Below are 26,133 nucleotides of genomic sequence, written 5' to 3'. Positions count from 1 at the left end.
TTTTTTTTCTTTTTTTTTTTATAAGTAATGATTTAAGAAAGGCAAAATGTTTATATTAATCTTGTAAGTAAGTAAATGGGCAGCAATGTTTGTTTCAAATACACACCACATGTAAGTTCCTTAAAGAAACTTGGGATGATAGGAATGATTTGTTATCTTACAACAAAGAAGACAAAAGATGTAGTAGGAGCTAATCTCTTTTATTCCTCCTTAAACTGCTTCTGCTTTTTTGTAGGCGGTGCTTTCTACACAGCAGAGACTAGTGAAAATGCAAAATTGCATTATTACAACTCCTGGGCACTTATCCTGCATGCTACAGCATTGTGGCTTACCAGCACAGGCTTTGTGGTTGCTGACCCAGATGAAGGAGTATCTCATCTTTCAAGACCTGTAACACCTACTTCTATGTGTCAAGGTTCATCATCTGGGGCTACAGTAAAGTCACCTGAGGATGTCTGCACTGATAGATTCCATCTTATTTTAGGTCAGTAAAAGAACTAACAATCTTCTAACCCTACAAAGTTTTTCTTGAATTGTGCCTCACTGCCTATCAACTCTTGGTGATTACTTCATCTTTGTTAGGTGTTAGTGATAACCTTGATATAAATGAGTGAACTTATATACATTTTACAAAATTGCAGATGTCATTAAGTCTAGAATCCCATTTACAGGCTGGCTTCAGCATCATGTTGAATGAATTATAGAAATTATAAGACAATCCTAGTTCTTTGTACATAATTTTTAAAAGATCCATGTAGATCTATACATTTTTTGGGGGCACCGGGGTGGCTCAGTCAGTTAAGCATCCAACTTTGTAAGCTCCAGTCATGATCTCACAGTTCATGAGTTCAAGCCCCACATCAGGCTCTGTGCTGACAACTCAGAGCCTGGAATCTGCTTCAGATTCTGTGTCTCCCTATCTCTCTGCCCCTACCCCACTCATGCTCGCTCTCTCTCTCTCTCTCTCTCTCTCTCTCTCTCTCTCTTTCTCAAAAATAAACATTTTTTTTAATTATAAAATTTTTAAATTTCTCTGTATATATTAAAAATATCAATATACTGAGGCAGTCTACCTGTCCCCACTGTGGGCTCCTATCTTCATTCTTAAGAATTACAAGGTTCAAGTATACTCAAAGGTACAAAAGTGCAAGCAAATATTTAAGGTCAAAGATAAATGAGATTTTTTTAGATTATGAAGTTTAATCCATTCTTTGGCTTTCCTGGAACTTCAATTTTGTAAAGTTTATTTATTTATTTTGAGAGAAAGAGAGCCCCTATGTGAGGGGGTGGGGGAAGCAAAAAGAGAGAGAGAGGGAGGGAGGGAGAGAGAGAATCCCAGGCACATTCTGTACTCACAGCACAGAGCCCAACTCATGGCTTGAACCCACGAACTATGAGATCACAGCCTGAGCTGAAATCAAGAGTGGAATGCTTAACCAACTGAGTCATCCAGGCACCCTCAGGAACTTCATTTTTAAAATGAAATAATCTTTCTAAGATACAGTGAGTCTCTAGAATAAATGAAAGTAATGTTTCATATTTTACCTAGTTCTTAGAAAACAACACATTAGCTCATTACCTATAAAGAAATTATTGATTAAATAAAATATAAGGGTTACAAATATAAATGATTAAATAAACTTTATGGTTCAGAAAACTTCTATTATTATTCCTTCTCAGGCCAGACATGATCAGATTTCCTATATCCTTGGGTATATTAAACTTTATTTCCGTTTGCCTTGAGATAAGAGCTTTTTAAAAACAAACTTCAGAATAAAGAAGGGCAGTTACTATGAGCATAAGCTATGCAGTTTGACTACCTCAGTTCAAATTCTTCATGTACCACATTGTAACTGACCTTGAGCCAATTAAATAACTTAAGCTCTGTGTGTTCATCTCTCTATCAAAAAGAGTGTTAGTAAAAGTACCTGGGGTGCCCAGCTGGCAGTAGAGCGTGAGACTCTTGATATCACGGTTGTGAGTCCAAGGCCCGTGTTAGGGGTGGAGATTACTTAAAAGTCTTAACAAAGAAAAATAGCACCTACTTCGTCAGTTATGATGAGAATGAAATGAAATGGTAGATGTAAAGATACAGTGATCCATGATAATCACTCACTTTTAGTAAGGTTAAGGTTATACAACTGCATGTTGGGGCGCCTGGCTGGCTCAGTTGGTAGAGCATGCAACTCTTGATCTTGGGGTCATGAATTCAGGACCCACATTGGTATGTGGACCTATTTAAAAACAACAACAACAACAACAAACTACATGTTCTCTAGTATAATTTTATTATAATTTTGCATCTTTGAACTATTTCATAGCAACTATGCAGTAGTACACAAGCCTAATTGAGATTATTCTACATGTACCTGTGGATAAAAACTAACAAAGAAGACTTGCTTTATCACTTAATTGTTTAGTGTTTTTTTGTTTTGTTTTGTCTTGTTTTGTTTTTTTAAAGTCGGCTCACACCAAGTGTGGAGCCCAGCCTAGGGCTTGAACTCACGACCTTGAGAATAAGAGTCGGATACTTAACTGACTGAGCTACATAGGCACCCCTTAATTGCTTACTCTTAAATTCATTGTGGTTTGTTTATATTACCTTTCTGCTAAGCTTATTTATATATCTTATCAAAATATAAAATGAGTTCCTTAACTTCATAAACTAAGGATCTCAAAGAAGCCTCCTTCTCTTTTTCGGTTTTCTACAGGAATCAGTGTGGAATTTCTGTGTTCCTTACGCTCAGATGCAACCATGGAAAGCATTACTGCTTGCTTACATGCATTACAGGCTCTTCTAGATGTTCCTTGGCCCAGATCTAAAATTGGCAGTGATCAGGTGATTTCTTGTTTTTTGTCAGGCTTCTGTAGATTTCAAGGAACAGGAATCAAACATGTTCGGGTTACCACAGCAAACAGAAATGAACACAGAGAAGTAAAAAGAAAACTAAACTTCTGTCCAACTAGGTCTCAGAACTGGAATACTGTCAGCGACTGTACTGAGCCAGGAGCAGTCATGCCTCTGACGTCACTTTCTGTCCTTGCTTCTTCTGTGCTGATTTCTGCTGCCACCAGTTAACCACTCGTTATAGCAGCTCTTCAGTTGAACTTAAGCGATCATGATGGGAGGAAGCTATGTTCTAATGGCCAGTATAGTAGCCACTAGCTCCGTGTGGCGTTCCCGCTTTGTATTTTTCTGCTTTGGTGCACCCTGTTCTTTATATACATCTGTATCTTCTATTCCCTTTCCCCAAGAGAGAATCTACTTGGTTCATGTAGTTACGTCTGTTACAGAATATTACCATTGCCTGAGTTCTCCTTCCTGGTTGTTAAAGAGACTACCGGATAGCCTGTAGGTGGAGTCAAACACTAATATCTTAACCAGTTGTGAGCATGATAATAGGACCACTGTAAAAGTATGGCATTTCCTTTAACTTGCTTCCCAAGAGCAACTATGATTTTTCTATGTAGACTGCAAGTTAACCTATTAACACTGTTGTTTATTAGGTTTATATTATTAATCAGCTTCCTACCTGACTTGGATTGTACTTAAATAAATTGTGAGCTTTTTGTTCTTGCTTATTCTGTATGTTAAAACAAGTATAGTAATGACAGATTTACTCTGTTATTTTCAAAGATGAAAAAAAGCCAACAGAGTAAGCACTAGAAAAGTGGAAAATGAGAGAATATTTGTCCAGTGTATTTTATTCTTGAGAAAGATGTCCATTGTATGCTTATTAACTTATCACTTTTAATGTCATCCTTCTCCATCATTCTTTCTTGCTATTACTAGAAAATCTCAGTATAGGTCTGGAAATCTAGATGGCAGTGCTTGAATTCTTTTAGTCACATTTCTCATCTTGTTTTGGAAGTTTCCCTTTCCATGTTCCCACTTTAGGACCTGTGTAAAAATGATCTTTTGTCATAGTGCCATGTCCTGCAAGATTGGACAAAAACCAATCTGGAGTTGGTTTAAAGTAGAACAAGTATTACTTAACTTTATTGTACCTACACCTTTATTCTTTGTGAACAATTTGTTATATTCTCTTTTTCAATTTTTTCATGGCATTTAACATTGGTATTTTTAAAAAAGAAAGTATGTGATTTCCACTACAGTTTCCCCTAAATGTTTTCTGTGATAGGACTTGGGCATCGAGTTGTTGAATGTACTACATCGAGTAATTTTGACCCGAGAATCACCTTCTATTCAGTTGGCTTCACTTGAAGTGGTAAGACAGATTATCTGTGCAGCTCAAGAACATGTCAAGGAGAAAAGACGAAGTGCAGAAGGTGAATGTTAACCCATAATGCCAGATTAACCATATTACTATAATCAAATCAGCATTATGTCTTAAAGTCTTCTTAAGTCTGTGTTGTTCTGATAATATGTTGTGTGTAGTACAAGTAAAACCTCTCTAGGTATAACTTTAAGTCTTTTCATTCACCTCTACATGTTAGCTTGGGTATTGTCAGTAGCCAAACCACTATTCCTGGGGAAAATGAGAATTTTAACAAAATACTGGAAGGGGAGAAAATATCCCTTATATTAAGTACTTACTTTAGCTGTGTTTACCAATGTACACAGAAGAACTACTGACAATTTTTTTTTTAATGTTTATTTCTTTGAAAGAGAGAGTGTGTGTGAGAGAGCATGAGCAGAGGAGGTAGAGAGAGAGAGAGAGAGAGAGAGAGGGAGAGAAAGAATCCCAAGCAGGCTCTGCACTGTTAGTGCAGCACCTGACACAGGGCTCTGTCTCAAGAACCGTGAGGTCATGACCTGAGCCAAAATCAAGTCAGATGCTTAACCGACTGAGCCACCCTGGTGCCCGTGACAATTTTTTTTTTTAAAGTTACTTATTTAAGTAATGTCTACACCCAGCATTGGGGCTCAACCTCACGACCCCAAGATCAAGAGTCACTTGTTCTTCCTCTTGAGCCAGCCAGGTGCCCCGTAACTACTGACAATTTTTTAATGACTGACTTTTTGCAAAGTAATTAAATTGTTTGTTTATAAGTCTAATTTGGTATTGATGAGTTTATCATTTAATATTACATTTGACTACATAAAACAGAAAACTCAATCTAAGAGTGGATTTAAAACACAAGGACTTATTCTGTCATTCAGAAGGAGCCCCAGAGTCAGGCAGTCCTGGGCTGGTCGGCACTGGAGCTGGACCTGGACCTGTCAGGTTCACATTCTTAACAGCAAGGTGTTAACCAGACAATGTTTTAAGGCTGAGAGGGTTACACAGAATTTTTTTGATCTCTGCAGTAAGAAGCCATAATAAAGACAACTCCTTTTACCTTTGTAACCTTCTCTTTCAGTCTTTAACACCAAGACTGTAGCCATTTAAATGTTTTACCTACAGCAGAAATGAAATTGCCATCAACCCAAAGCAAAGCAAACACAGAGTGATTATTCAATACTTGTTTTTTCTGTGTTTTAGTTGATGATGGGGCTGCTGAAAAGGAAACCCTGCCAGAGTTTGGAGAGGGAAAGGACACAGGAGGACTTGTGCCTGGGAAATCTTTGGTTTTTGCAACCCTGGAATTGTGTGTATGCATTCTAGTTAGACAGCTTCCAGAATTAAATCCTAAATTAACAGGTAGCCCAGGAGTAAAAGCTACCAAGCCACAGGTGCTGTCAGAAGATGGAAGCAGATTGGTGTCAGCAGCATTAGTTATCCTCTCGGAACTCCCTGCAGTGTGCTCTCCTGAAGGTATGCTGTGGGATGTGATTGCTTTTTTTGACCTGGAAGGAGACAAATGGTATTAATAAATAAAGGAGATAATGGTCGCCAGTCCTTTTCTCATTAAACAGATGCCGACCCAAAGGTTTGGTTGGTAATGTTTTTAATCCTCTAAGATTAACAATGCATTCTCATAATTTGTTTTACTAAAAGGGTGAAGGTAAATATAGAGATAGCATGGACTTTAGACAGGTAATGCTCTTCTTTGGTTGACAATATTTTTAACCTGTGAGTGGCAATGATTAGCTCTTAGGCTTTCTTTTTTTTTTTTTTTTTTTTTTTTTTTTTTTTTGGTAAAAAATACATAACAGATTTTCCTGTCTCAATGACAGAAATTTGTCATCAGTTCAAAATCAAGTCCATACTTTTAATGTAGCATTTAAGGCTCCATAGGGCTCTGCTGAATCATTGTCTCTTCCTGATTCCTTCATGCTCCTCACCGTTGTGCTATTGTCCATGATCTGAAGAGGCCCATCCCTTCTCCCCTTTTTTATAATTTGCCTTCCTTTGAAGTTCATTTCCAGGCCTATGTCACCTGTAAATGCTTCCTTAAAAACTCCAGCTCGTAATGAGTTTTGCATTTTCATACGTGTATATGTGTGTGTATAATGTTGCTTCTGTATGTAGATAGGTTTTATGTATCATATAGAGACATTATATATAATTGGTTATTACGTATAAAGAAAAACTTATATACAAACAAATATGTTTTGCTTCCAATGAAATACTGTATCCTTCAGGAAATTTAATACATACTTAGTACTTAATAGATTTCTTAATTGGTAAGCATTTTTTTTTGCTTAAACATGTCTTGATCAATTTATATGCTATCGTATTTTTAACATGATTTTTAGTTTCAATTTGAATTAAAACCTATATTCCTTATTCTCACATACTGCTTTGCCCCAAGAGTGGCAGCAAAAGTGACTAATAGAAGATATGGGATAAAAATACACCATAAGAGTTCTGTTGAGTAGCCTCTAGAAACATAAAATTTACCATTCTAATTTTAATCTCATTTTAAACATAACTGTTTAACTCTTTAGTGACCATGAAATGTTTAATAATTTCTACTGAGTTCCTTAAAAAAAAGAGTTTAATATAAAATAAATTCAGGTGGATACTAGCGGTGGTTGCACAACATTGTGAATGTACTTAATGCCACTGAATTGTACACTTTAAAATGGTTAAAATTATAAATTTTATGTTATCTGTATTTTATAACACTAAAAAATAAAAATAAATTCACCATTTGTCAACCACCAAGTAAGACAGCAAAAGATGATGAAACTGTGACACAATTTAAATAACATTTTCAATTACAACCAAAATGTAATCCGGTCCTAAAAATCTTAACCCTACCTAAATTATCTTAACAGTTTTAATCCTTTATGAAAAATGTCTTAAAGGCTAGAAATCTTTGACAGTGCCTTACTCATTGATGATTTCTTTTTAGGAACTGTATATATAGACTGAAACACAGAGTGTTTTTAAAAATGTATCTTACAGGAAGCATCTCAATTCTCCCTACTATATTGTACCTTACAATTGGGGTCCTCAGAGAAACTGCTGTGAAGTTACCTGGGGGCCAGTTATCTTCAACTGTTGCAGCTTCCCTACAGGCTCTGAAAGGAATATTGTCCTCTCCCATGGCCAGAGCAGAAAAGAGTCACACTGCTTGGACTGATCTTCTCCGTAGCGCTTTAACAACAGTACTTGACTGTTGGGATCCAGGTAATTAAGGCTATTTGGAAGTAGTTGTTCAGTTTGCTTTAAAAACCAAGTGGAATATGTTTTTTGGGTTTTTTTTTTTTTTTTTTTTTTTTTTTTTTTTTTTTTGAGAATAAGCTATTTAACTGATGGTGTTTGGCATTCTCACCTAGAGGAGACCACATATTCACTGTGTAATGTGTTTAGAGAATATGTATAAGCAGAAACATCTGTATTCTCATTTTAGTATCTTTACTCTTTAATGCTGTTAAATGACTGGCCTCCTGTATATTAAGTTAATAGTGAGAGACCTTCAAATGTAATAATTAAGTTACAGATACAGTATGATCCATAACTAGCTGGCAAAAGTGCGTAAGTACACATTGTAAATCTAAAATAAGACTAATCAGGTTTATATCCTCACTCCACCACTTACTGGCTGACTAGCCAAGTTACTCAACTTCTCCGAGCTGTAGTTTTCTCATTAACAGAATAAGGGTATTGTGTTGCAGGAAATTGTTAGAGCAGTAACATAATACATGGAAAGCATCTTGCTTATTATCTGACATATATCAATAAATGATAGTATTATGTTCAGTATCTGTAAAATTTGGTTTACCCATGTTATTGTGCAGTTTTCATTTTCAACATGACATCATGGTGATTGTAAAAAGTCCTTAGACATATTACAGATTGTCCCTGCCTTCCTTGTTCTGTTTATAAAATGTCACAATTCACCATACACTATTTTATATGGTATAAAAGTTTCAGTTGAGGTCAGCATTTATTGACCACCTACTTTGTGCCCAAAGTTGGGAGTCTCGTGGAGTCTAGTTCCTACAAATTGTCATATGATTAACATGTATGATTACTACCACAAAGTACTCCTTGAAGGCAACAGTAATATCTTAATTATCACTGCATTTCTAAGTACAGTAAAAAAGAGACTGATAAAAACTTAGAGTAATCAGCTCTATGTGAGTGAATCAGGCAGAGTGTAACAGGTAGGGTTCTCTGGAAGCTCAGGCTGAGATGGAGTTTGGGAAGCAAGAGGTTTATTAAGGAACAACATCTGTAGATAGGTGTGAAAGGAGTAGGGGAAGGCAACGTTGGGCAAAGAAGTCTGACTCACTCCAGTGCAAGCCCCCAACAAAGCTCAGCAGATTTGTTGGGAGCTCTACAGGTTGCCTGCTCATTTGAGTGTCTCACATAGGACAGAAATGGCCTGTACTTTATCCTCAGATGTGGGCTACCCCAGGAAAGATGTGATCTCAGTCAAGGCAACTCTAGCTTGAGGCCAACCCTGAAGGAGCTAGCTGACCATACTCCCCATGGCTGGGCAGCACCTTCCGCCATGAAGGGGATCTCAGTGGTACACCTGTGTATCTACCAAGAGACTTTTCAGGCAATTTCTTATAGGATTAGAAAGCATTTTCCACAAGGACATCATAGAAACGGGCTCCAGGCACAACATTTTTATCTGTAGTCCTAAATAGTATGGTACGTTTGGGGACAGCAGGTATAGAGTAAAGAAAGAATGTGGGGTTATGGGAAAAGAGGAGGGTGATGAATAGTGATTAGTAAAGAGATGAGGCTGAAGGGTACATGGGGCCAGTTTTATGGAGAGTTTGCATGGTTTGTAATTTGGGCTGCTTTTAATATGCATGTAGAATCCCTAAAGGGTTTTAAGGAGGAGAGTAAAGTGTTAAGATTTGCATTTCTGAAGAATCACTGTGGCAGCTATAGAAAACAAAGCAAGATACTTGGAGGTAAGATAGCAGCAGTAAGGTTAAAGAGAATAATGAAAAATGAAACGTTAAGCATGTATTAACAGAATTTACTGATAATTTGATTCAGGAATTGAAAGGGTGGGTTGACTGAGCATTAACAGAAATTCCAAAGTGAACATTTTCAGGGGAATGTAGCGAATTGAGTTTGAAATACCTATCCGGGGGCGCCTGGGTGGCGCAGTCGGTTAAGCGTCCGACTTCAGCCAGGTCACGATCTCGCGGTCCGTGAGTTCGAGCCCCGCGTCGGGCTCTGGGCTGATGGCTCAGAGCCTGGAGCCTGTTTCCGATTCTGTGTCTCCCTCTCTCTGCCCCTCCCCCGTTCATGGTCTGTCTCTCTCTGTCCCAAAAATAAATAAACATTGGAAAAAAAAAATTTTGAAATACCTATTGGATAATCCAGGGAAGCAAAATATGTAGAGGTCTGGAGTTCGAGAAAGTTATTTGAGCTAGAGATGATTTAGACTATGTGTATTTCATTTGAGAGTTGTCAGTGCAACCTACGGAATGGATGAAATCACCCAAATTGAGTGTATGGAGCAAAATGGGAAGAGATTCAGGGGACAATGCAGCACAGAAGCCAGAGAAAAGAGTTTTAATGGTGAGAGAGTGGTCAACAGTATAAATATGGTGTAAACGGGAGGTAAGAAAAGGGGAAGGATTGAGTATAGACTTCTCTTGACAAGAAGAGAAAGCTGAAGGACAAGGACAATACAAGATCAAGGAATTTTTTTTTTTTAAGATGAAACTCTAGCATGAATTTGTGCATATGTGGGAGAAAAGAAGGTAGAGATGGGATTGGAGTTAGAAATATTAGGGAAGGAAGCCATGTTCCTTTCTAAGCAGGAAGAAATAAAATTCATAGCACATTTAGAAGGATTACCCTCTACCAATTGAGGAAAGAAAACAAGGTATAGATAGGAAGTAATAGGTATAAGTTTTTATGTTGAGAGTTAACAATGAGCTTGCCTCTTCCATCACACACACACACACACACACACACACACACACACACACACACACACACGGTTTTTTGTTTTTTATCAGAGAATGCAGTTAGGACCGTGAGGATTTAGACTATCTACTGAGAGAAATTAAAGCAGGAACTGATGATCACAGGTTAACCATTTTCTGTGTAAGGAATTGCCCAAAAATTGTGGCTTAAAACAACATTTATTATCTGATAATTTATAGGTCAGGAATTTGAAGCAGCATAGGGGCGTGGTTCTCTCTCATGAGGTTACTGTTAAGATGTTGGCCAGGGCTGTAGCTAGAGGATCCATTTCCAAGATGATTCACTCATGGCTCTTGGAAAGAGTCTTCAGCCTCTTGCTGGCTATTAGCAGGAAGCCTCGCTTCTGTACCACAAAGGCCTCTCCATGGGGCTAATGCTAAGGGAATCTTGTGTTTATTCTAGGTAAAAGAGGGTGAGAATAAGGGAATTTGGGCAGGGGTGGGGGAATAAAGGAATTTAGAAGAAATGGGAAGAGGAACCCAGGAGAACTTTATCTCACTGAAAGTAAAAAGACAATTTTACCAAACAGACTAGTTTACTACTGTTGAAACTACTGTTGTAGTTTCAAGTTGCCATGAATGACTGAAAGTGCCAACTCTGTGGGAAGCAGTATAGCATCATGATTAACAGTATGCTCTCTGGAATCAGACCTTCTGCCTTACTAATTGTGTGGCTTGGGCAAATGACTAATTTCTATTCCTCAGGCTCTCATCCATAAAATGGGAGAAATAAGAATACCCACCTCATGGTGCTGTTGTGTGGATTAAACATTTAATATATATGAAGTACTTATAATGATGCTGTCATAATTTTAAGTGTTGACCCATGTACTTTTTTACCTTGATATTACTCAAATTATTTGTATAAAATAAGTCCCAGTCATCCATAATATTTTGCTTTCATTGCTACTGTCTCTCAAGTGTTAGCTCAGATATTAATCTCCTCAGGGCTCTCTCTGACCACCCAATGTAGCAACTCCTGGGTTGCTTTCTTTTATCTTTTAATGAATTTTTTATATTCATAGACTTTGTGATGAACTGAAATTAAATTCTTCATTTACTTTCTGGTACACAGTATATCTTCTCTGTGAATTGTATTCTCAGTGCCAGAAAGAGTACTGGCACATAGTGAATGTTTCTTAACTACTGAATGAATGTTAGCAAAGCTATTATCTCTATCTCTGTATATCATTTCTTCATAAGTAGCAATCCGTTCTTACACAATTTAGTGACTCGAATTTGCTATGCCTTTTCCTTTTCAAATAACATTGAGTTTTCACAGCAGGCTCATTAAAATTATTGAATGAGAATATGAAGGCAAATATGGAGGGAAATGAAGGAAAATTACATCTACTAGAAAATTTCCTCGAATGTGGCCCATGCAATAATTTTAGGTTTTTCTGTACTGTTAAGAAATTATATATATATAGCAAAGCACGAGGTAGTTAAACTTGACATTTGTATTATGAAAATATGAATACCTTATTCTTAACCAAGAAAAATCAGTTGTACATTCATTTCTCATCTGCTTCACAACAAAAATGATAATAGCTAACACATGTTGAGCATATGTGTAACGTGCTATTCTAAATGATTTACTTGAATAACTCCTCATAACTTTATAAAATGTAAGTACTGTTAATACTCCCATTTTACAAATGAGAAAACGACAAATGGGGTTAGATATCCAAGGTCACACAACTAATAAATGTATATTCCTGGTAAATCTACACATGGTATTTACAGATGTCTACCTGTGAAGAATATAATCACTTTCGTAAATTTTGGCTCTAGAATTACTTACAGTGCACATTTTGAAACCTATGACATTTTCCAGGATTCTTAAAATCATTCCATCAGTGTTTGTCTGTAACTGTTGTGTACACAAAAGAAATTGTTGGCTGTCAAACTAGATGCATCTTCACAGATATATAGAACAATAAATATGGCAATTGTCAATGTTGGGATGTTTCTGATAGATCATTTCTCTTTAGTAGATGGAACACATCAAGAACTTGATGAAATCAGTCTCCTTACTGCTATCACAGTATTTATTTTGTCTACCAGTCCAGAAGTTACTACCATTCCATGCCTTCAGAAGCGTTGTATTGAGAAATTTAAGGCTACTCTTGAGATAAAAGATCCTGTGGTAAGTCTCTTCAGTAGAAAGAGGTTTGTAATAGGAATATGTTTAGGCTTTTGCAGAACTTTCTTTGTGACTTTGTTGGCTCCAACAAGAAGTACCAGGCTAATTTTTTTTATTTGTAGGTGTGGAGTAATTCCTTATTCTTGGGGTGACAAAGCCAAATAATAATGGTCTTATTATTTGGCCCCAAGGATACAGTGTAGTTGGAGAAAGATAAAGGAAATGTTTTTTTAAAAAATTAATTTGAAATAGAGGCATCTTAAAGTTGATACATCTTTAGAAATTATAAGGGACATCTTACAAAGTAAGATACTTTGTAGCTTATTATAGTGGATTTCCTAAAAAAGAAAGACTTCACATACCTTCAAGAATATGAAGTATTCTTTATATGAAGTATGAGACCCTCCCCAAAGCAGTACGCTCAAGTTAATCTCATTCTTTTATGACCCCTTCATTTGCTACATTAACTTCCTATTCCTTTATGCACTGCAAAATGAGTTTGTGGCACAAATTCATTGACTCCTGAAATACAAGAACCAAATTTTCTCTCAGGAAAAAATAATCATTCAAATACTGTCATAGTGAATTGGGTAAAGTATGATTTACATATTTGATGTATAGTCATCTTTTTTTTATAAAATTTTTTTAATGTTTATTCATTTTTGAGAGAGAAACAGAACATGAGTGGGGGGAGGGGCAGAGAGAGAAGGAGACACAGAATCTGACTCCAGACTCCGAGCTGCCAGCACAGAGTCCAACATGGGGCTCAAAGTCACAGACTATGAGATCCCAACCTGAGCCAAAGTCAGTCATTTACCCAGCTGAGGCACCCAGGCACCCCAGTGTATAGTCATCTTTTGTTCTGTCCTATTTGTTGCTCTCAGCTTCACAGGAGCTTTATGTTGCAGTCTCAAAGGGTGGTTCTGCTGTGTGATGACACAAAGTTAATATGGTCCAGACATGGTTGCTTAAAACTTTAAGATCATGCCATTTGAACATTTAGATATATGTGATTTTTACCTAGAACGTTTTCTGAAATCCCCAAAATAGTTGTCACATTTGTGTCTGTGTTTGGTTCTGTTTTTTTCTTATATCACAGAGGGGCATATGAGAAGGAAAATGGGAAGTAGAGAAGAAAAAAAAAAAGTTAGCCACTCATAGTTATGCTATACTGTGTAACCCATATGCCTCTATTCTCACTCCAAACTGTCATAGCCATTGTTAGCATGCAAATTTGAATGCCTGTGTTAAAAAAACAAAATTCAACTGAAGAAATAGTAAAGATCTTTACTGTTTTATTCAACATTTCATAAATTGGGCAGCATCCCATTTGGCAGATAGAAAAGAGCTCTGAAGAGCCATACAAAATCAAAGACTTACAGACAGGAGGCGGTTAGGACAAGGAAGTTACTAGCAAAGTATGGATTGTTTCAGGCAAAGTCACCTTCCTTTGGGAGACAGCAGGGGTCTGTCAAGCAGATTACCTCACTAGTGCTGACCAGGTAATTCCAGATTGACTGTAACTAAGTTAAGTATTAAGTCTTGGTTTGGTCACATGAGCTTTAGCACAAGTGACTCCATTTTGGGCCTGTTGTCTCCTTTTTTTTAACAATCTTCCCCCTTTTGATCATACTCTCAGCTTAACTGAGAGATGGGATCCAAGTTGAAAGCATTAGCAACCCTCCCGGCTACCACTGAAGTTCTTGCAGGGTTTGCTGATCCTCTGTGTGGTATTCACAAGTCACAACTTCAGGTTCACATTTTTTAAGTTGGTCATTCTTTGTGTTCCTTTTCCGATATTTTGCACATCATTTCCATGGTGGTTAGCAGCTATGAGCATGCATTTAAAACCTTTGAGGAAAAACAGGACCGGGAAGATTTTTTTTTTTTTTTATGTTTATTTATTAGGGGAGAGAGAGAGAGAGAGAGTGTGAGCTGAGGAGGGGCAAAAAAGAGAAGGAGAGAGAGAGAGAGAGAGAGAGAATATTCCAAGCAGGCTCCATGCTGTCAGCACAGAGCCTGACGTGGGGCTTAATCTCACAAATCATGACATCATGACCTGAGTCAAAATCAAGAGTCAGACACTTAACCAATTGAGCCACCCATGAGCCCCCAGGGAGATTATTATAATGATTACTATCAGCAGGATATTTCCCAGCGTCTGGAGTGCACTTTGCAGCCACAGTCCCCAAGACCCAAACCAATTAAAATCCAATTAAATCACAGAAGACCCCATTGCAGGAGTCAGTTTCTTAAGTTGTGTGGCTTGTTCACAAATCTTATGTAGCTGAGTTTCAACTTCCCCAGAAGCATAGTCATGGAACAGCAAGTGGTATTGACCACAACACAGATACCTTGTTCAGCTAAAAACTAATAAAGGGCTATCCTATTATCAAGAACGACCTTCTTCTGAATTATTGCCTCCTTGTAGGTCTAACTCAACGTTGTAAATTCCAGGGAGTTGAGCAGTGAGGTGTCTCGGTTTGCTTATAAATAATCATATAGCCTAAGAGACATTTCCTAGGTATTGCCAGCCATCTAGACATTTGCAGGCCCAAGGAGAATGATAACCACCACAGACCAAGATAAATCATATTGGGAGCATAAACCACTCTCACCGAGGTGGCACTATTAATGGCTTCATTTGCAGGGATTATTACATTTTCTGTATAAGCCAGGGGTCACTTAGGTTTTCCATAAATCTAGTTTGAAATAAAGAGTTGTTCTAAATGCCTTGCACAGATGAGTACTGTTGGTGAGATCTTTTTCATAATTGGGGGCAGATGTGATTTAGGTAATCTTAAGAACATGGGTATAAATATACTACAGTTTGCATAGGCATTTGTGTCTAATTGGGCAAGTATAGTGATAATCAGAGAAGAGTAAAAACAAGGCAGTGGATGTTCTGGCCATAAAAGTCAGACTCAGTAAGTAACTTCTAAGGAGATCTATTGTAGTTTATTAAGAATGGCCTGGGAGGGGGGCGCCTGGGTGGCTCGGTCGGTTAAGCGTCCGACTTCTGCTCAGGTCATAATCTCACGGTCTGTGAGTTCGAGCCCCGCGTCGGGCTCTGTGTTGACAGCTCAGAGTCTGGAGCCTGTTTCAGATTCTGTGTCTCTCTCTCTCTCTGCCCCTCCCCTGTTCATGCTCTGTCTCTCTCTGTCTCAAAAATAAATGTTAAAAAAAAAAATTTTTTTTTAAATAAAAAATAATAAAAAAAAAAAAAAAGAAGAAGAAAGAATGGCCTGGGAGGTACAGATGATGGCATTATCTTTCCCCAGACTAGTACCAAAGTAAAGGAAGAAAGAGAAGAGAGAATTTCATGTTTAGTTATAGTGAGAAGTCTTGATCTGACATCTTGAATAGAAGCAATCTACCTTGATGTCTGCTACTTCTCTTCCTAGTCAATTTGATTTCAAGGTCTCCAGTATTTGCACAGGACCAGATGTCCATGGGAACCGTCTTAAGTTGTGAAATACACACCCAAAGTTCAACATCTTGTAATCTGCATTGGCATCAGTTGTTGGTAGGGTCTTTTCCATGAGTCCCACATTTGCAAAAGCATCAGAGTAAAACAGTAATTGTACATGATAGAAGACTTAAAAATGTCCATGGTTAAAGCTCTGATGACAGTACATTATAATGCAGCTGACATGAAAATTGGTTATGACACACAATATTTTAAGGTAATAATGGGAATTATGACTAATAACATAATATTAGGACATGTCAGATTTCCAGGAGTTTCATTTTTTCTGTAACATTTATAACCTATACCTACATAAATACAACATAAAGAAGACTTAGTATTATTTCCTTTTGAGAATGCTTCTCACATAATTTAATATCAAATAGCCTAATCAGTTTAACAGCTTTGTTTTTATAAGGAGCAAGAACACTTCTTTTGTGATTTTCTAGGAGCCATATGAAAAATCCCAGAGTTGGTTCCAAGTCAAAAGATTTCATTTAGAATTAGATTTTGGAGAAGTTTACTAATAATATCAAAAGGTTTTAAAATATTTGGTCAAATAGTAGGACTGTAGGTCACTGTGAAACATTACTTGGTTATCCATTTAACCAGAAAGACAGTTAAAGATTTCACAGGCAATACAGAAAGTTACATAGTTGTCTTAAAAAACAAACAAACAAACAAACTTAGTTCTTTTACTAGGAAAGATTGTTTTCTTAAGGAATCAAAGACTTGATGGGGCGCCTGGGTGGCTCAGTCGGTTAAGCATCTGACGTCGGCTCAGGTCATGATCTCGAGGTTCGTGAGTTCAAGCCCCGCGTCAGGCTCTGTGCTGATGGCTCAGAGCGTGGAGCCTGTTTCAGATTCTGTGTCTTCCTCTCTCTCTGACCCTCCCCCGTTCATGCTCTGTCTCTCTGTCTTAAAAATAAATAAACGTTAAAAAAATTTTTTCAAAAAAAAGGAATCAAAGACTTGATAAAGAAAATATGAAACACAGGGAATTATTTTGATAAAATAAAGAATCTTTGTTTTCTAGGCAGATTATTTTAAAAGGCAAAGAAAAACCTTTATAATCTCTTATCAAAAGCAGACCAGTAATCCAAGAAAACTATGTCCTTTTAATAGAGAGAAAACCAAATTCTAATTTTGTAACAGTGTATTTTTAATATTAAAGCTCATTTCCTTTTTTTATTTAAACAAATTTATTCCAATCCTAGGCAGCTTGACCATGCATAAAATTCCTTTCCCAAGATCCCTTATCACAAATTTTCTACAACTTTATTTTGTACCTTTGGATTTTATTCTCTGAATTTCCTCTTTCCCATTCTGAAATCACCAGCCTCACTTTAGGACAGAATTACTTTCTCTTCCCTCAACAAAATTGCATCTGCATTTCTCATGGTTTCTTTTACTGAAAACCCACATCCTACTTTCCTAGTATACAAAGATGAACAGCCACTAACTCAGGAAACAAATGGGTAAGCCCTGTGAGCTGCCTCAGCAAACTGCTCCATTCCTGGGAGTCCCAAGGCAGTTGGACACATTGAAAGCATAGCTCCTGTCTGGGTTTGCCAACACTGTTCCCAAACTCAGATAAACTAGTTGCAAGAGAAGCCAATCACTCAAGAGACAACGGTTTGGAAAAGAGAAAGGCAGAACTTTATTTTGGGTGCTGGCAGCCAGGGGAGGTGGCTCAAGCCTTAACAACTACCTCTCTGCCAACAAAATGGACACCTGGAGTTTTATAGAGGAAGAATGGGGAGATACATGCAAGAGGGCAGGCAGCACAGGATCATGGGTGGGGGTTGGTATATGTTCAGCATATGATCATGGGCAGGGAAGGGACTCAAATGTGGTCTTCTAGGCATGCAGTTGCTATCAGGGCTTTTCTGGCCTGGCAATTGTGTTCAGATCATTGCAAAATGTCTCTCATCAATGCATCAAGAAAATACAAAAAGAAAAAAGAACAATGGGTTTCAGTTAGCATATGAGTTAAGCAATCTTGTCTATTTCTGGTCTTAACTATTGGGGTCTATAGAGGGCTTGCTGACAATTATTTCTAGTAGTTAAATTACATATATTAAAATTTTTAACCCTCGGAAACCTTAATTTTTAATGGAAAACTAAGTGAATAACTATGAACTGTTACACCAACATTCTTCAGATTGACAAATTTATGAAAACATTTTGTAATTTCTCAAAAGATACTCTTCCTCATAGTAAATTTTTCCATGGAGAACCAAACATTTGGATTTTTTTAAACATTTATTTACTTATTTTGAGAGAGAGAGCACAAGCAGGGAAGAAGCAGAGGGATAGGGAGAGGGAGAGAATCCCAAGCAGGCTCCGTGCTGCCAGTGCAGAGCCCAATGCAGGGCTCAAACCCACAAACCATGAGATCATGACCCGTGTCAAAACCAAGAGTCAGATGCTTAACCGACTGAGCCGCTCAGGTGCCCTGGGAACCAAACATGTTTATTAATAGACCCACCTATCTTAAGTTTCTTTGTAATAAGCCAAAAATAGATAAAACTATGTTTAGTAATTGTTTCAGTTTTTTATTTTATTTGGAAATGATCTAGATATTCAGTGATATCTCTTTCAACTTGTCTCAGTATAATTTTTAAGGTTTCAAGTTACCAAAAAGATTATTTTTATTATTTATTTAATATTTTTAATGTTTATTTTTTAGAGAGAGAGAGAGAGAGAGAGAGAGAGAGAGTGAGTAGGGGAGGAGCAGAGAGACAGAGAGACACAGAATCTGAAGCCGGCTCCAGGCTCCAAGCTGTCAGCACGGGGTCAACACGGGGTCAACACGGGGCTGGAACTCACAAACTGTGAGATCATGACCTGAGCTGAAGTCAGTCACTTAACCGACTGAGCCACCCAGGCGCCCCACCAAAAAGATTTTTAGAAACTATTTTTTTTTTCAACGTTTATTTATTTTTGGGACAGAGAGAGACAGAGCATGAATGGGGGAAGGGCAGAGAGAGAGGGAGACACAGAATCGGAAACAGGCTCCAGGCTCCGAGCCATCAGCTCAGAGCCTGACGCGGGGCTTGAACTCACGGACCGCGAGATCATGACCTGGCTGAAGTCGGACGCTTAACTGACTGCGCCATCCAGGCGCCCCAGAAACTATTTTTAAGTAGACAGACTGATGTCAGCAGGCAAAGTCAGAGGACCCAAAGGGGTGCCACAGGGCCCGCAAAGAGGGTACTTGGCTTTGCGCATAATGGAAATAAAACACAAGCCTAAAGGAAGCAAGAGAATTTATTGAAGACAGAGCAGATACAAACCATCTGGGAGACTCAGAAAGAAAAAGGAACATGACTCTTATCTTTGCTAGGAAGTGTGGAGTTTTACTGAGGACGGTGGTCTGGTGTATATGTCCTCTCAGGCATCCAGGAACTGGTCAAACAAGGACTGAGTGCTCAGGTGTCTTAAATAAGTTCCTTATGCCCTGGAGCCAGGGGTCCTGGCGTCAAGGTGTTTGGAATCAGTAATAGTGGAGAACTGATAGCCCTGCCTGGTCACTCCTTAAATGTTCCCAAGCAAACAGCTTTCATTTAAAATGTTAGCCATGAGATGGGTATGATGATGCAAAACTCACTAGCTGATTCAAGAGCAGTTGGATCCAAGGGGCACCTGGGTGGCTCAGTCAGTTAAGCACTGGACTTCAGCTCAGGTTGTGATCTCTGTGGTCCATGGGTTCAAGACCCACATTGGGTTCTGTGCTGACAGCCTGGAGCCTGCTTCGGATTCCGTGTCTCCCTCTCTCTCTGCCACCACCCCCCTCCCCACCCCCCCTGCCACACACACACTCACCCTCTTGTGTTGCCTGTCTCTCTCTTCCTCTCTCTCAGTAATAAATAAATATTTTTTTTTAATTTTTTAAAAAGAGCAGTTGGGTCCACATTGTGTTTCTGCCCGCTGAGATAAGGTTATCTGCTCAAATGGCTAAAGTTTTCTTTACTAATATTTGTAGAAAAGATATTTAAGATTTGTCTTGACAGATAATCTTATGGAAGCTGTGGACTAGATTTGTGGCATGGGATTTTCTATAGCAGCTTATATATTTTTTTAAGTTTTTATTTAAATTCCAGTATAGTTAACATACAATGTTATACTAGTTTCAGGTGAAAGGTATAGCAACTCGATTCTTACTCAGTGCTCACCATGATAAGTGCACTCCTTAATTCCCATCATTTATTTTGCCCTTCCCCCACCCACCTTACCTCTGGTAACCATCAGTTTGTTCTCTAGACTTAAGAGTTGGTTTCTTGGTTTGCCCCCTCTTTTATTTTGCCCTTTGCTTGTATTTCTTAAATTCACATGAGTGAAATCATATGATATTTGTCTTTCTCTAACTTGTTTTGCTCAGCGTAATACTCTCTAGCTCCATCACATCATTGCAGATAGCAAGATTTCATTTTTTTGATGGCTAATATTCCATTATATAGCAGTTTATATTTTTTAAAAGCCTTTCTCCCTTTTTATTCCTTCAGTCCTAGGAATTGGGGATGGTCTAGGTAACAGTTCCCAAAGAATACCTGGTAAACTATTTACATCTCAAAGGCACTGCAAAGAATGCAAGTTCTTCCAGAAAGGACTTTTGTTCCCTTTGGCCTGAATTTTTACAATACTTATAAAGGGGAAGGTTTTTAGATTGATAAAAAGGATGGGTAGATTTTGAATTGTTTCTGGAGCCTCATTTCTAGTTTTGCAAAGGTTTGTAAAGTAAAGATGGTTGCTTTTAATTCCTCAAAGAATTGATTTGCAACTTAAAAGACTTCATAGCTTGACCCACCTGTCCAACCACATTATCTTCAGTTTGCTTTCTTATATCTGGAAGATATTCAAATGAGATGGAAATCAAAAGATGCCTGTGTTTTAGATTTAGAGTTGTGTGTTTTTGGAATGTTTTAGTGGGCACATAGTTTCATTTTAGCTTAGGGAAGGAATCCTTAAATGTTCTCATTAGGCTCTGAAAATCAGCTTCCGGTTTGGCCAACTTCTAACCATAGAGTTACTTTTTAAAAAAGTTATTTCAAATACTATGTGAGGTTTTAGCTAGGACAAATAGTAAATATTCCTGGCCATATCGAACAACCCCTTGAATTCAAAAGGCATCCTCAAAGAGGGTGCAAAAGATGTTTTATATTCCTGTCTCTCCTGGTTACTACAGAGATCTGGGAGAGTGGATTCTGGTAAGGATTATCCTCCTAAGTTGGCTTCTACCAGTTTGGCCAGGATCCCATGTGCAGGCCGTGAATGGGATTTACCTAGACAGTGTAGCTCCAGTATCTACCAGGATGTGGTGAGGTTTCCATCAATTTTAATTTTGTTTGACAATTTTCCTTGTCTATTTAAAGAATAACATAGCAGTGTACCAGAAATTCCCTCAGAATCTCGTCAGCTCTGGGAGGGGCCCATATGGGGCCCATATGGGGACATTCAAATTAGTGTTGAAGGATTTGCACAAAACTGTTGAGAACAATCTTTTTTCCAGTATCGCAGTTAATTAATTAGAAACGAGACCTCAATTTCTGTGCCAGGGTTTTGATGACGGGCACCCAGGGGGCGGCAGTGCAGGAGGTGTTGTTTTACATACCTTTTGTGTCTTTAATTTTTTATTTGCTTTTTGCAATGAAACTTTCAGTGAAGCTATTTTGGAATCTTGAAGCCTTTTGGAAGCTTCTGCTTAACAGTTAAAATTGGTATCCCATCCTTTTTGAATTTGGGAACCCTTGCTTTTAAGTGCATGTCTTACATAAATGACCTTGTCTAATTGGCACTTTCTCCATAATGGCCATTGTAATTCTAGGTTGCCTTTAGTAAGATTTTGCCATTTTTGTAGGTCTTTATGGCTACAGAGACAGTAGTTGTTAGACATAAGCAGGTGTGCCAGAAGGTGCAGTGCTTAACTTTTTGGAATTTAAGGATCCCATTTCTTTGAAGTCTTTGGGTCTATGGAGCCAAACTAATACCTATGAAGGATGTGCTGCTGAGTTGGGGATTGTGTGGTGTTTTACAGTGTACTTTGCTGCAAAGAAATTTTCTTGAGATTGGTGGGTAACCTGTGTCTGTCTAACCCACTCCATGATCAGTTTATCCTACACAGGAGTCTTAGAGTCAGGTAGCAAACACTCTGACAACTTTTATGTACTCCACCTGTGCCTACCAATTTTGCAGTTTTTTGGCTTCCTAGATTTCCATCTGCAGTAGCCTTTACTTCATGTGCACATTAACACACCAGGAGTAACAAAACTGATGTTACTGCGGACTGGCCAGTAGAAGCCCTTGCGTGCATCACCATCAATTCCCAGTGTGGAAATGAGGGCTGGGGAAGGAGCGGAACCAGAAGACCCCAACAAATGGTGACTGCAGACTGAACCACCAGTCCAACCTGTGTTTCTCTTTGTCCCTGAAACCTTCAGAAGTTTCCTTAGCACCACATTGCCCCAAATCTGTCAAGAAACAAAATTCAACTAAGTAAATTTTTAAAAATGTCTGTTTATTTTTGGGAGAGAGCATGAGCAGGGGAGGTACAGAAAAAGAGGGGGACAGAGGATGCGAAGCGGGCACCACACAGAGAACAGAGAGCCCAGTGTGGGGCTCAAACCCACAAACTGTGAGATGATGACCTAAGCCAAAGTCGGATGGTTAACTGAGCCACCCAGGTACCCCTCAGTTGAGTAAATTTTAAAGATCTTACTGGCTTTATTCAACGATTCATGAAATGAATCCAAATTGAAAAGAGCTTTGAAGAGCTGGACAAAACCAAAGATTTCTAGACAGAATGGGGAGGGATGAGGAAGTTAATAGCAAAGAGTGGATTGTTTTAGGCAAAGCCACCTTCCTTGGGTGAGGGCGATATCCGGGGTCTGTCAGGCAGATTAGTTCACTAGTGCTGACCAGGTAATTATGGATTGACTGGTTTAAGATTCCAATACTGGGAGAGGTTGAAACTGTAATTAAGTTAGGTACTGAGTCTTGGTTTGGTGACATGGACTTCTCCCAGGTGACTCCGTTTTGGGCCTGTTGTCCCACTTATAATACCTGTTAGCACTTGGACTTCCAAAGTTAAAGATAAATTAAGAAATAAATTTTGGGGCAACTGGGTGGCTCAGTCGGTGAGCATCCAACTTCGGCTCATGTCATCATCTCGCGGTTTGTGAGTTCGAGCCCCGTGTCAGGCTCTGTGCTGACAGCTCAGAGCCTGGAGCCTGCTTTGGATTTTGTGTCTCCCTCTCGCTCTACTCCTCCCCCACTCACACTCTGTCTCTCTCTCAAAAATAAACCAACATTAAAAAAATAATTAAAAAAAAAAAGAAATTTCAATGGGAGTGCCTGATTTCTACTCAGGCTCAGCACTGACAGCACAGGGCCTGCTTGGGATTCTCTCTCCCTCTCTCTCTGCCTCTCCCCCACTCATCTGCATGGGCTCTTTCGCCTCTCAAAATAAATACATAAACTTAGCAAGAAATTTAAATGCCTTTTTTAAGAGATTTGTCTAAAAAAGTTTTTAATTCACAGTTTTTAATTCTCTTTTTATAAAAATTATATTACAATCTGCATGTTAATATAAACGTAAATTTATATTTACAGTTTATGTTATTTTTGTCTCTTCCCTGATTAGGTACAAATCAAGACCTATCAGCTCCTACTTTCTATTTTTCAATATCCAAATCCAGCTGTTTCCTACCCATATATTTACTCTTTAGTATCCTCGATTGTGGAAAAATTGCAAGAAATAGACCAGAGAAAGCCAGAAGACACTACTGAGCTTCAGGTCTTTCAAGAAGGCATAAAGGTCTTGGAAGCACTTGTAGCCATTGCTGAAGAACAGCACCGTAAGTGTCATCACTAAATTCATACTAAATAAAAACCTGTCCCAAATCAGAAACTTAATGTTATTTTAAATGTAAAACATTCCGTTGGTCACTTAACATTATTTTTCTACATTAAAGGTCAGTGGTTAATTCCCAGTATTGATATTATTGAGTGTTAATTTGAGAGATTAGAAGGATTTTTCTTCCCCCTTCAGTGGGGAAAAACGTGTACAGATCAACAGATCAAGTGAGTTTACAACTTTGTATAACGAACATTTACACCCTTCAACCCAGAACTTACATCATTTATTTACTTGCCAGGTTCTCAGCTGGTGGCCTGTCTTCTGCCCATCCTCATTTCCTTCCTTTTGGATGATAATACTCTGGGATCAGCAACTTCCATAATGAAAAGTTTACATGACTTTGCTTTGCAACATCTCATGCAGATTGGGCCTCAGTATTCTTCAGTTTTTAAAAATGTAATGGCTTCTTCTCCAGCCCTGAAAGCCCGCCTTGAGGCTGCTATCAAGGGCAATCAGGAAAGTGTCAAAGTCAAGATACCAACATCTAAACATACCAAGAACCCTGGAAAGAATGCAAGCATCCAATTAAAGACCAATTTCCTCTGATTTTTTTTGTTTTAATAGTAAACACCTTAATAAAATAGTTGATTACTTCTCTTTGGGGACAAAAGTGACATTTTAGACACAAGTGCACTTGGAGGTCTGGTTGATTGTCTTAAATAGCTGTGAATTTTCAAAGTAATGTCAAACTTAACATTTTTTGTGGGTTTTTTGTTTTTGTTTTTCAGTTTAGTAAAACCACAGAGCTCTCACCAGGAATTTCAAGAAAGTGCTAAAAAATTGAACGTACTAAACAGCCCACTGCTTTAAAAATGAGATGGTTTTCTTCTGACAGTCCATACACATTATGGTATACTTAATATTTTGACAGATACAGATTAGACTCTAGTATAAATTATCTGCATTTATAGTGTATCCCAATTGCTGATTGAAAATTCTGCCTTATTCAGTAATTATATTAAACTTTCTTGAATTTCTCAAACAACATAAATGATTGGAAAACTATTTAGGAAACTTGGTTTAGAATTATACAATATGTAGTAGTACAAGTTAACTACAGCCCTACAGTGTAACTTAAGATCTGGTGTCTATAAATATCATGGCTTTTCATCACCTTTTGGTTTGGCTTATATTGGGTTCAAGAAATGGAAATTTTACTTATTTTTAATAGAATAGGGCATCTCCACTTAATTTCTCAGAGGATTTTCTGTTGCCTCTCTTCCTGACAATTTTGTTCATTTTCGTTTATGACAGACATTCATATCAATGAGTTTAATATAGATTCACATCTATATTTAGGTCAACTATGGGTTTATGTAAAACAACAAATTTAGATCATCAACAAATGCAAGTATGTTTTTTTATGAAACATATTTTAATATAGAAAAAAACCTAATGATAGAGTCATATTGGTTGAAAAAATATTTTTTAACTCGATGATCATTGACTCTCCTTCCACTTCAGTGTTATATGTATGAATCAAGCACTATGTCACAACATAGCATTTCCCTGTTAAAAGTTACAAACTGGAGTGATAAGGGCATGTTCAGAATTGAGAAAAAATACTTTGAGTCAAGAAAGAACAATGTGATGTACTCTATTTTATTATGTTTGTATATAAATACTCTTGTAAATTGTTCAGAATGAAAACACTTGACAAAATCTAACACTACAATCAGTTTTTTAATTTACATAAATAAAGCTAATTTTCTTTATCATTCTTGTATTTGAGATTATTTTGCCTACAAAAGATGACTGATTCATCTCACAGATTCCAGAAAATCAATTCTCTGGAGCAAATAATATCCCTTCTCTGAAACTTGATATTTTTATTAGAGGAGCCCTTTCTTTGAAGCATTCTTAGCAATGGTTTGGATTCTCTATCTTCCTAATTGTGCAAATTTGAGTATACACTTACTGTTTCCTTCACCTGAATGCCCGTCTCTCTGTTGTATCTGGCAGATTCCCATTCCTTGTAGGCTTGGTTTAAATGCCACTTCCCCTTGTTAACTATCCTTAACACTTCTTAGCCCCCTCTTACACCAAGCAGATTTAACTGCTTCCTCGCCTGTGTTCCTGTAATATTTTACATGTTCTTCTGTGCATGGAACATCGCACTGCATTTTAATATCTCCCTTTTAGACCACCTTCTCAAGGGAGGAATTTTGTTTTGTAACTGCCTTTGTGGCATCAAGTAGATACTTAATCGCTGTTGAACTGTACTGATACAAGATGGATTTCAGCTCAGAAGTCTACTTCTCTGTCAAGGCAAATGCTAGACTAGGTTGTTCTCAGGATACAACTCACTAATTTGATTTTTGAGTTCTTTTGTCTGTTTC

At 37.8% G+C, this 26,133-nt stretch overlaps 1 protein-coding gene across 7 annotated transcripts in view; it reads left to right on the top strand.

Annotated features, from left to right (window-relative positions):
- Positions 1–25,512, top strand: part of HEATR5A (HEAT repeat containing 5A) — a 122,398-nt gene extending 96,886 nt beyond the window's left edge. For 5 of the 7 annotated variants that reach the window (XM_045059755.1, XM_011283176.4, XM_019832900.3 and 2 more), the window contains 8 exons: positions 236–484; positions 2,712–2,839; positions 4,143–4,290; positions 5,448–5,720; positions 7,260–7,484; positions 12,256–12,410; positions 23,519–23,732; positions 24,033–25,512. In XM_045059755.1, coding sequence (XP_044915690.1) covers positions 236–484; positions 2,712–2,839; positions 4,143–4,290; positions 5,448–5,720; positions 7,260–7,484; positions 12,256–12,410; positions 23,519–23,732; positions 24,033–24,340 — 1,700 coding nt within the window. In that variant the 3' untranslated portion in view covers positions 24,341–25,512. The remainder of the gene's footprint in view (positions 1–235; positions 485–2,711; positions 2,840–4,142; positions 4,291–5,447; positions 5,721–7,259; positions 7,485–12,255; positions 12,411–23,518; positions 23,733–24,032) is intronic. The other 2 variants (XM_019832903.3, XM_045059756.1) reach the window with 2 other exon arrangements.
- Positions 25,513–26,133: the final 621 nt, after the last annotated feature.

This window comes from Felis catus, chromosome B3 (assembly GCF_018350175.1).
Source record: "Felis catus isolate Fca126 chromosome B3, F.catus_Fca126_mat1.0, whole genome shotgun sequence".
Lineage (NCBI taxonomy): Eukaryota > Metazoa > Chordata > Mammalia > Carnivora > Felidae > Felis > Felis catus.
The sequence above is the reverse complement of the archived record's forward strand: the minus strand, read 5'-3'. Positions and strand labels throughout refer to the sequence as shown.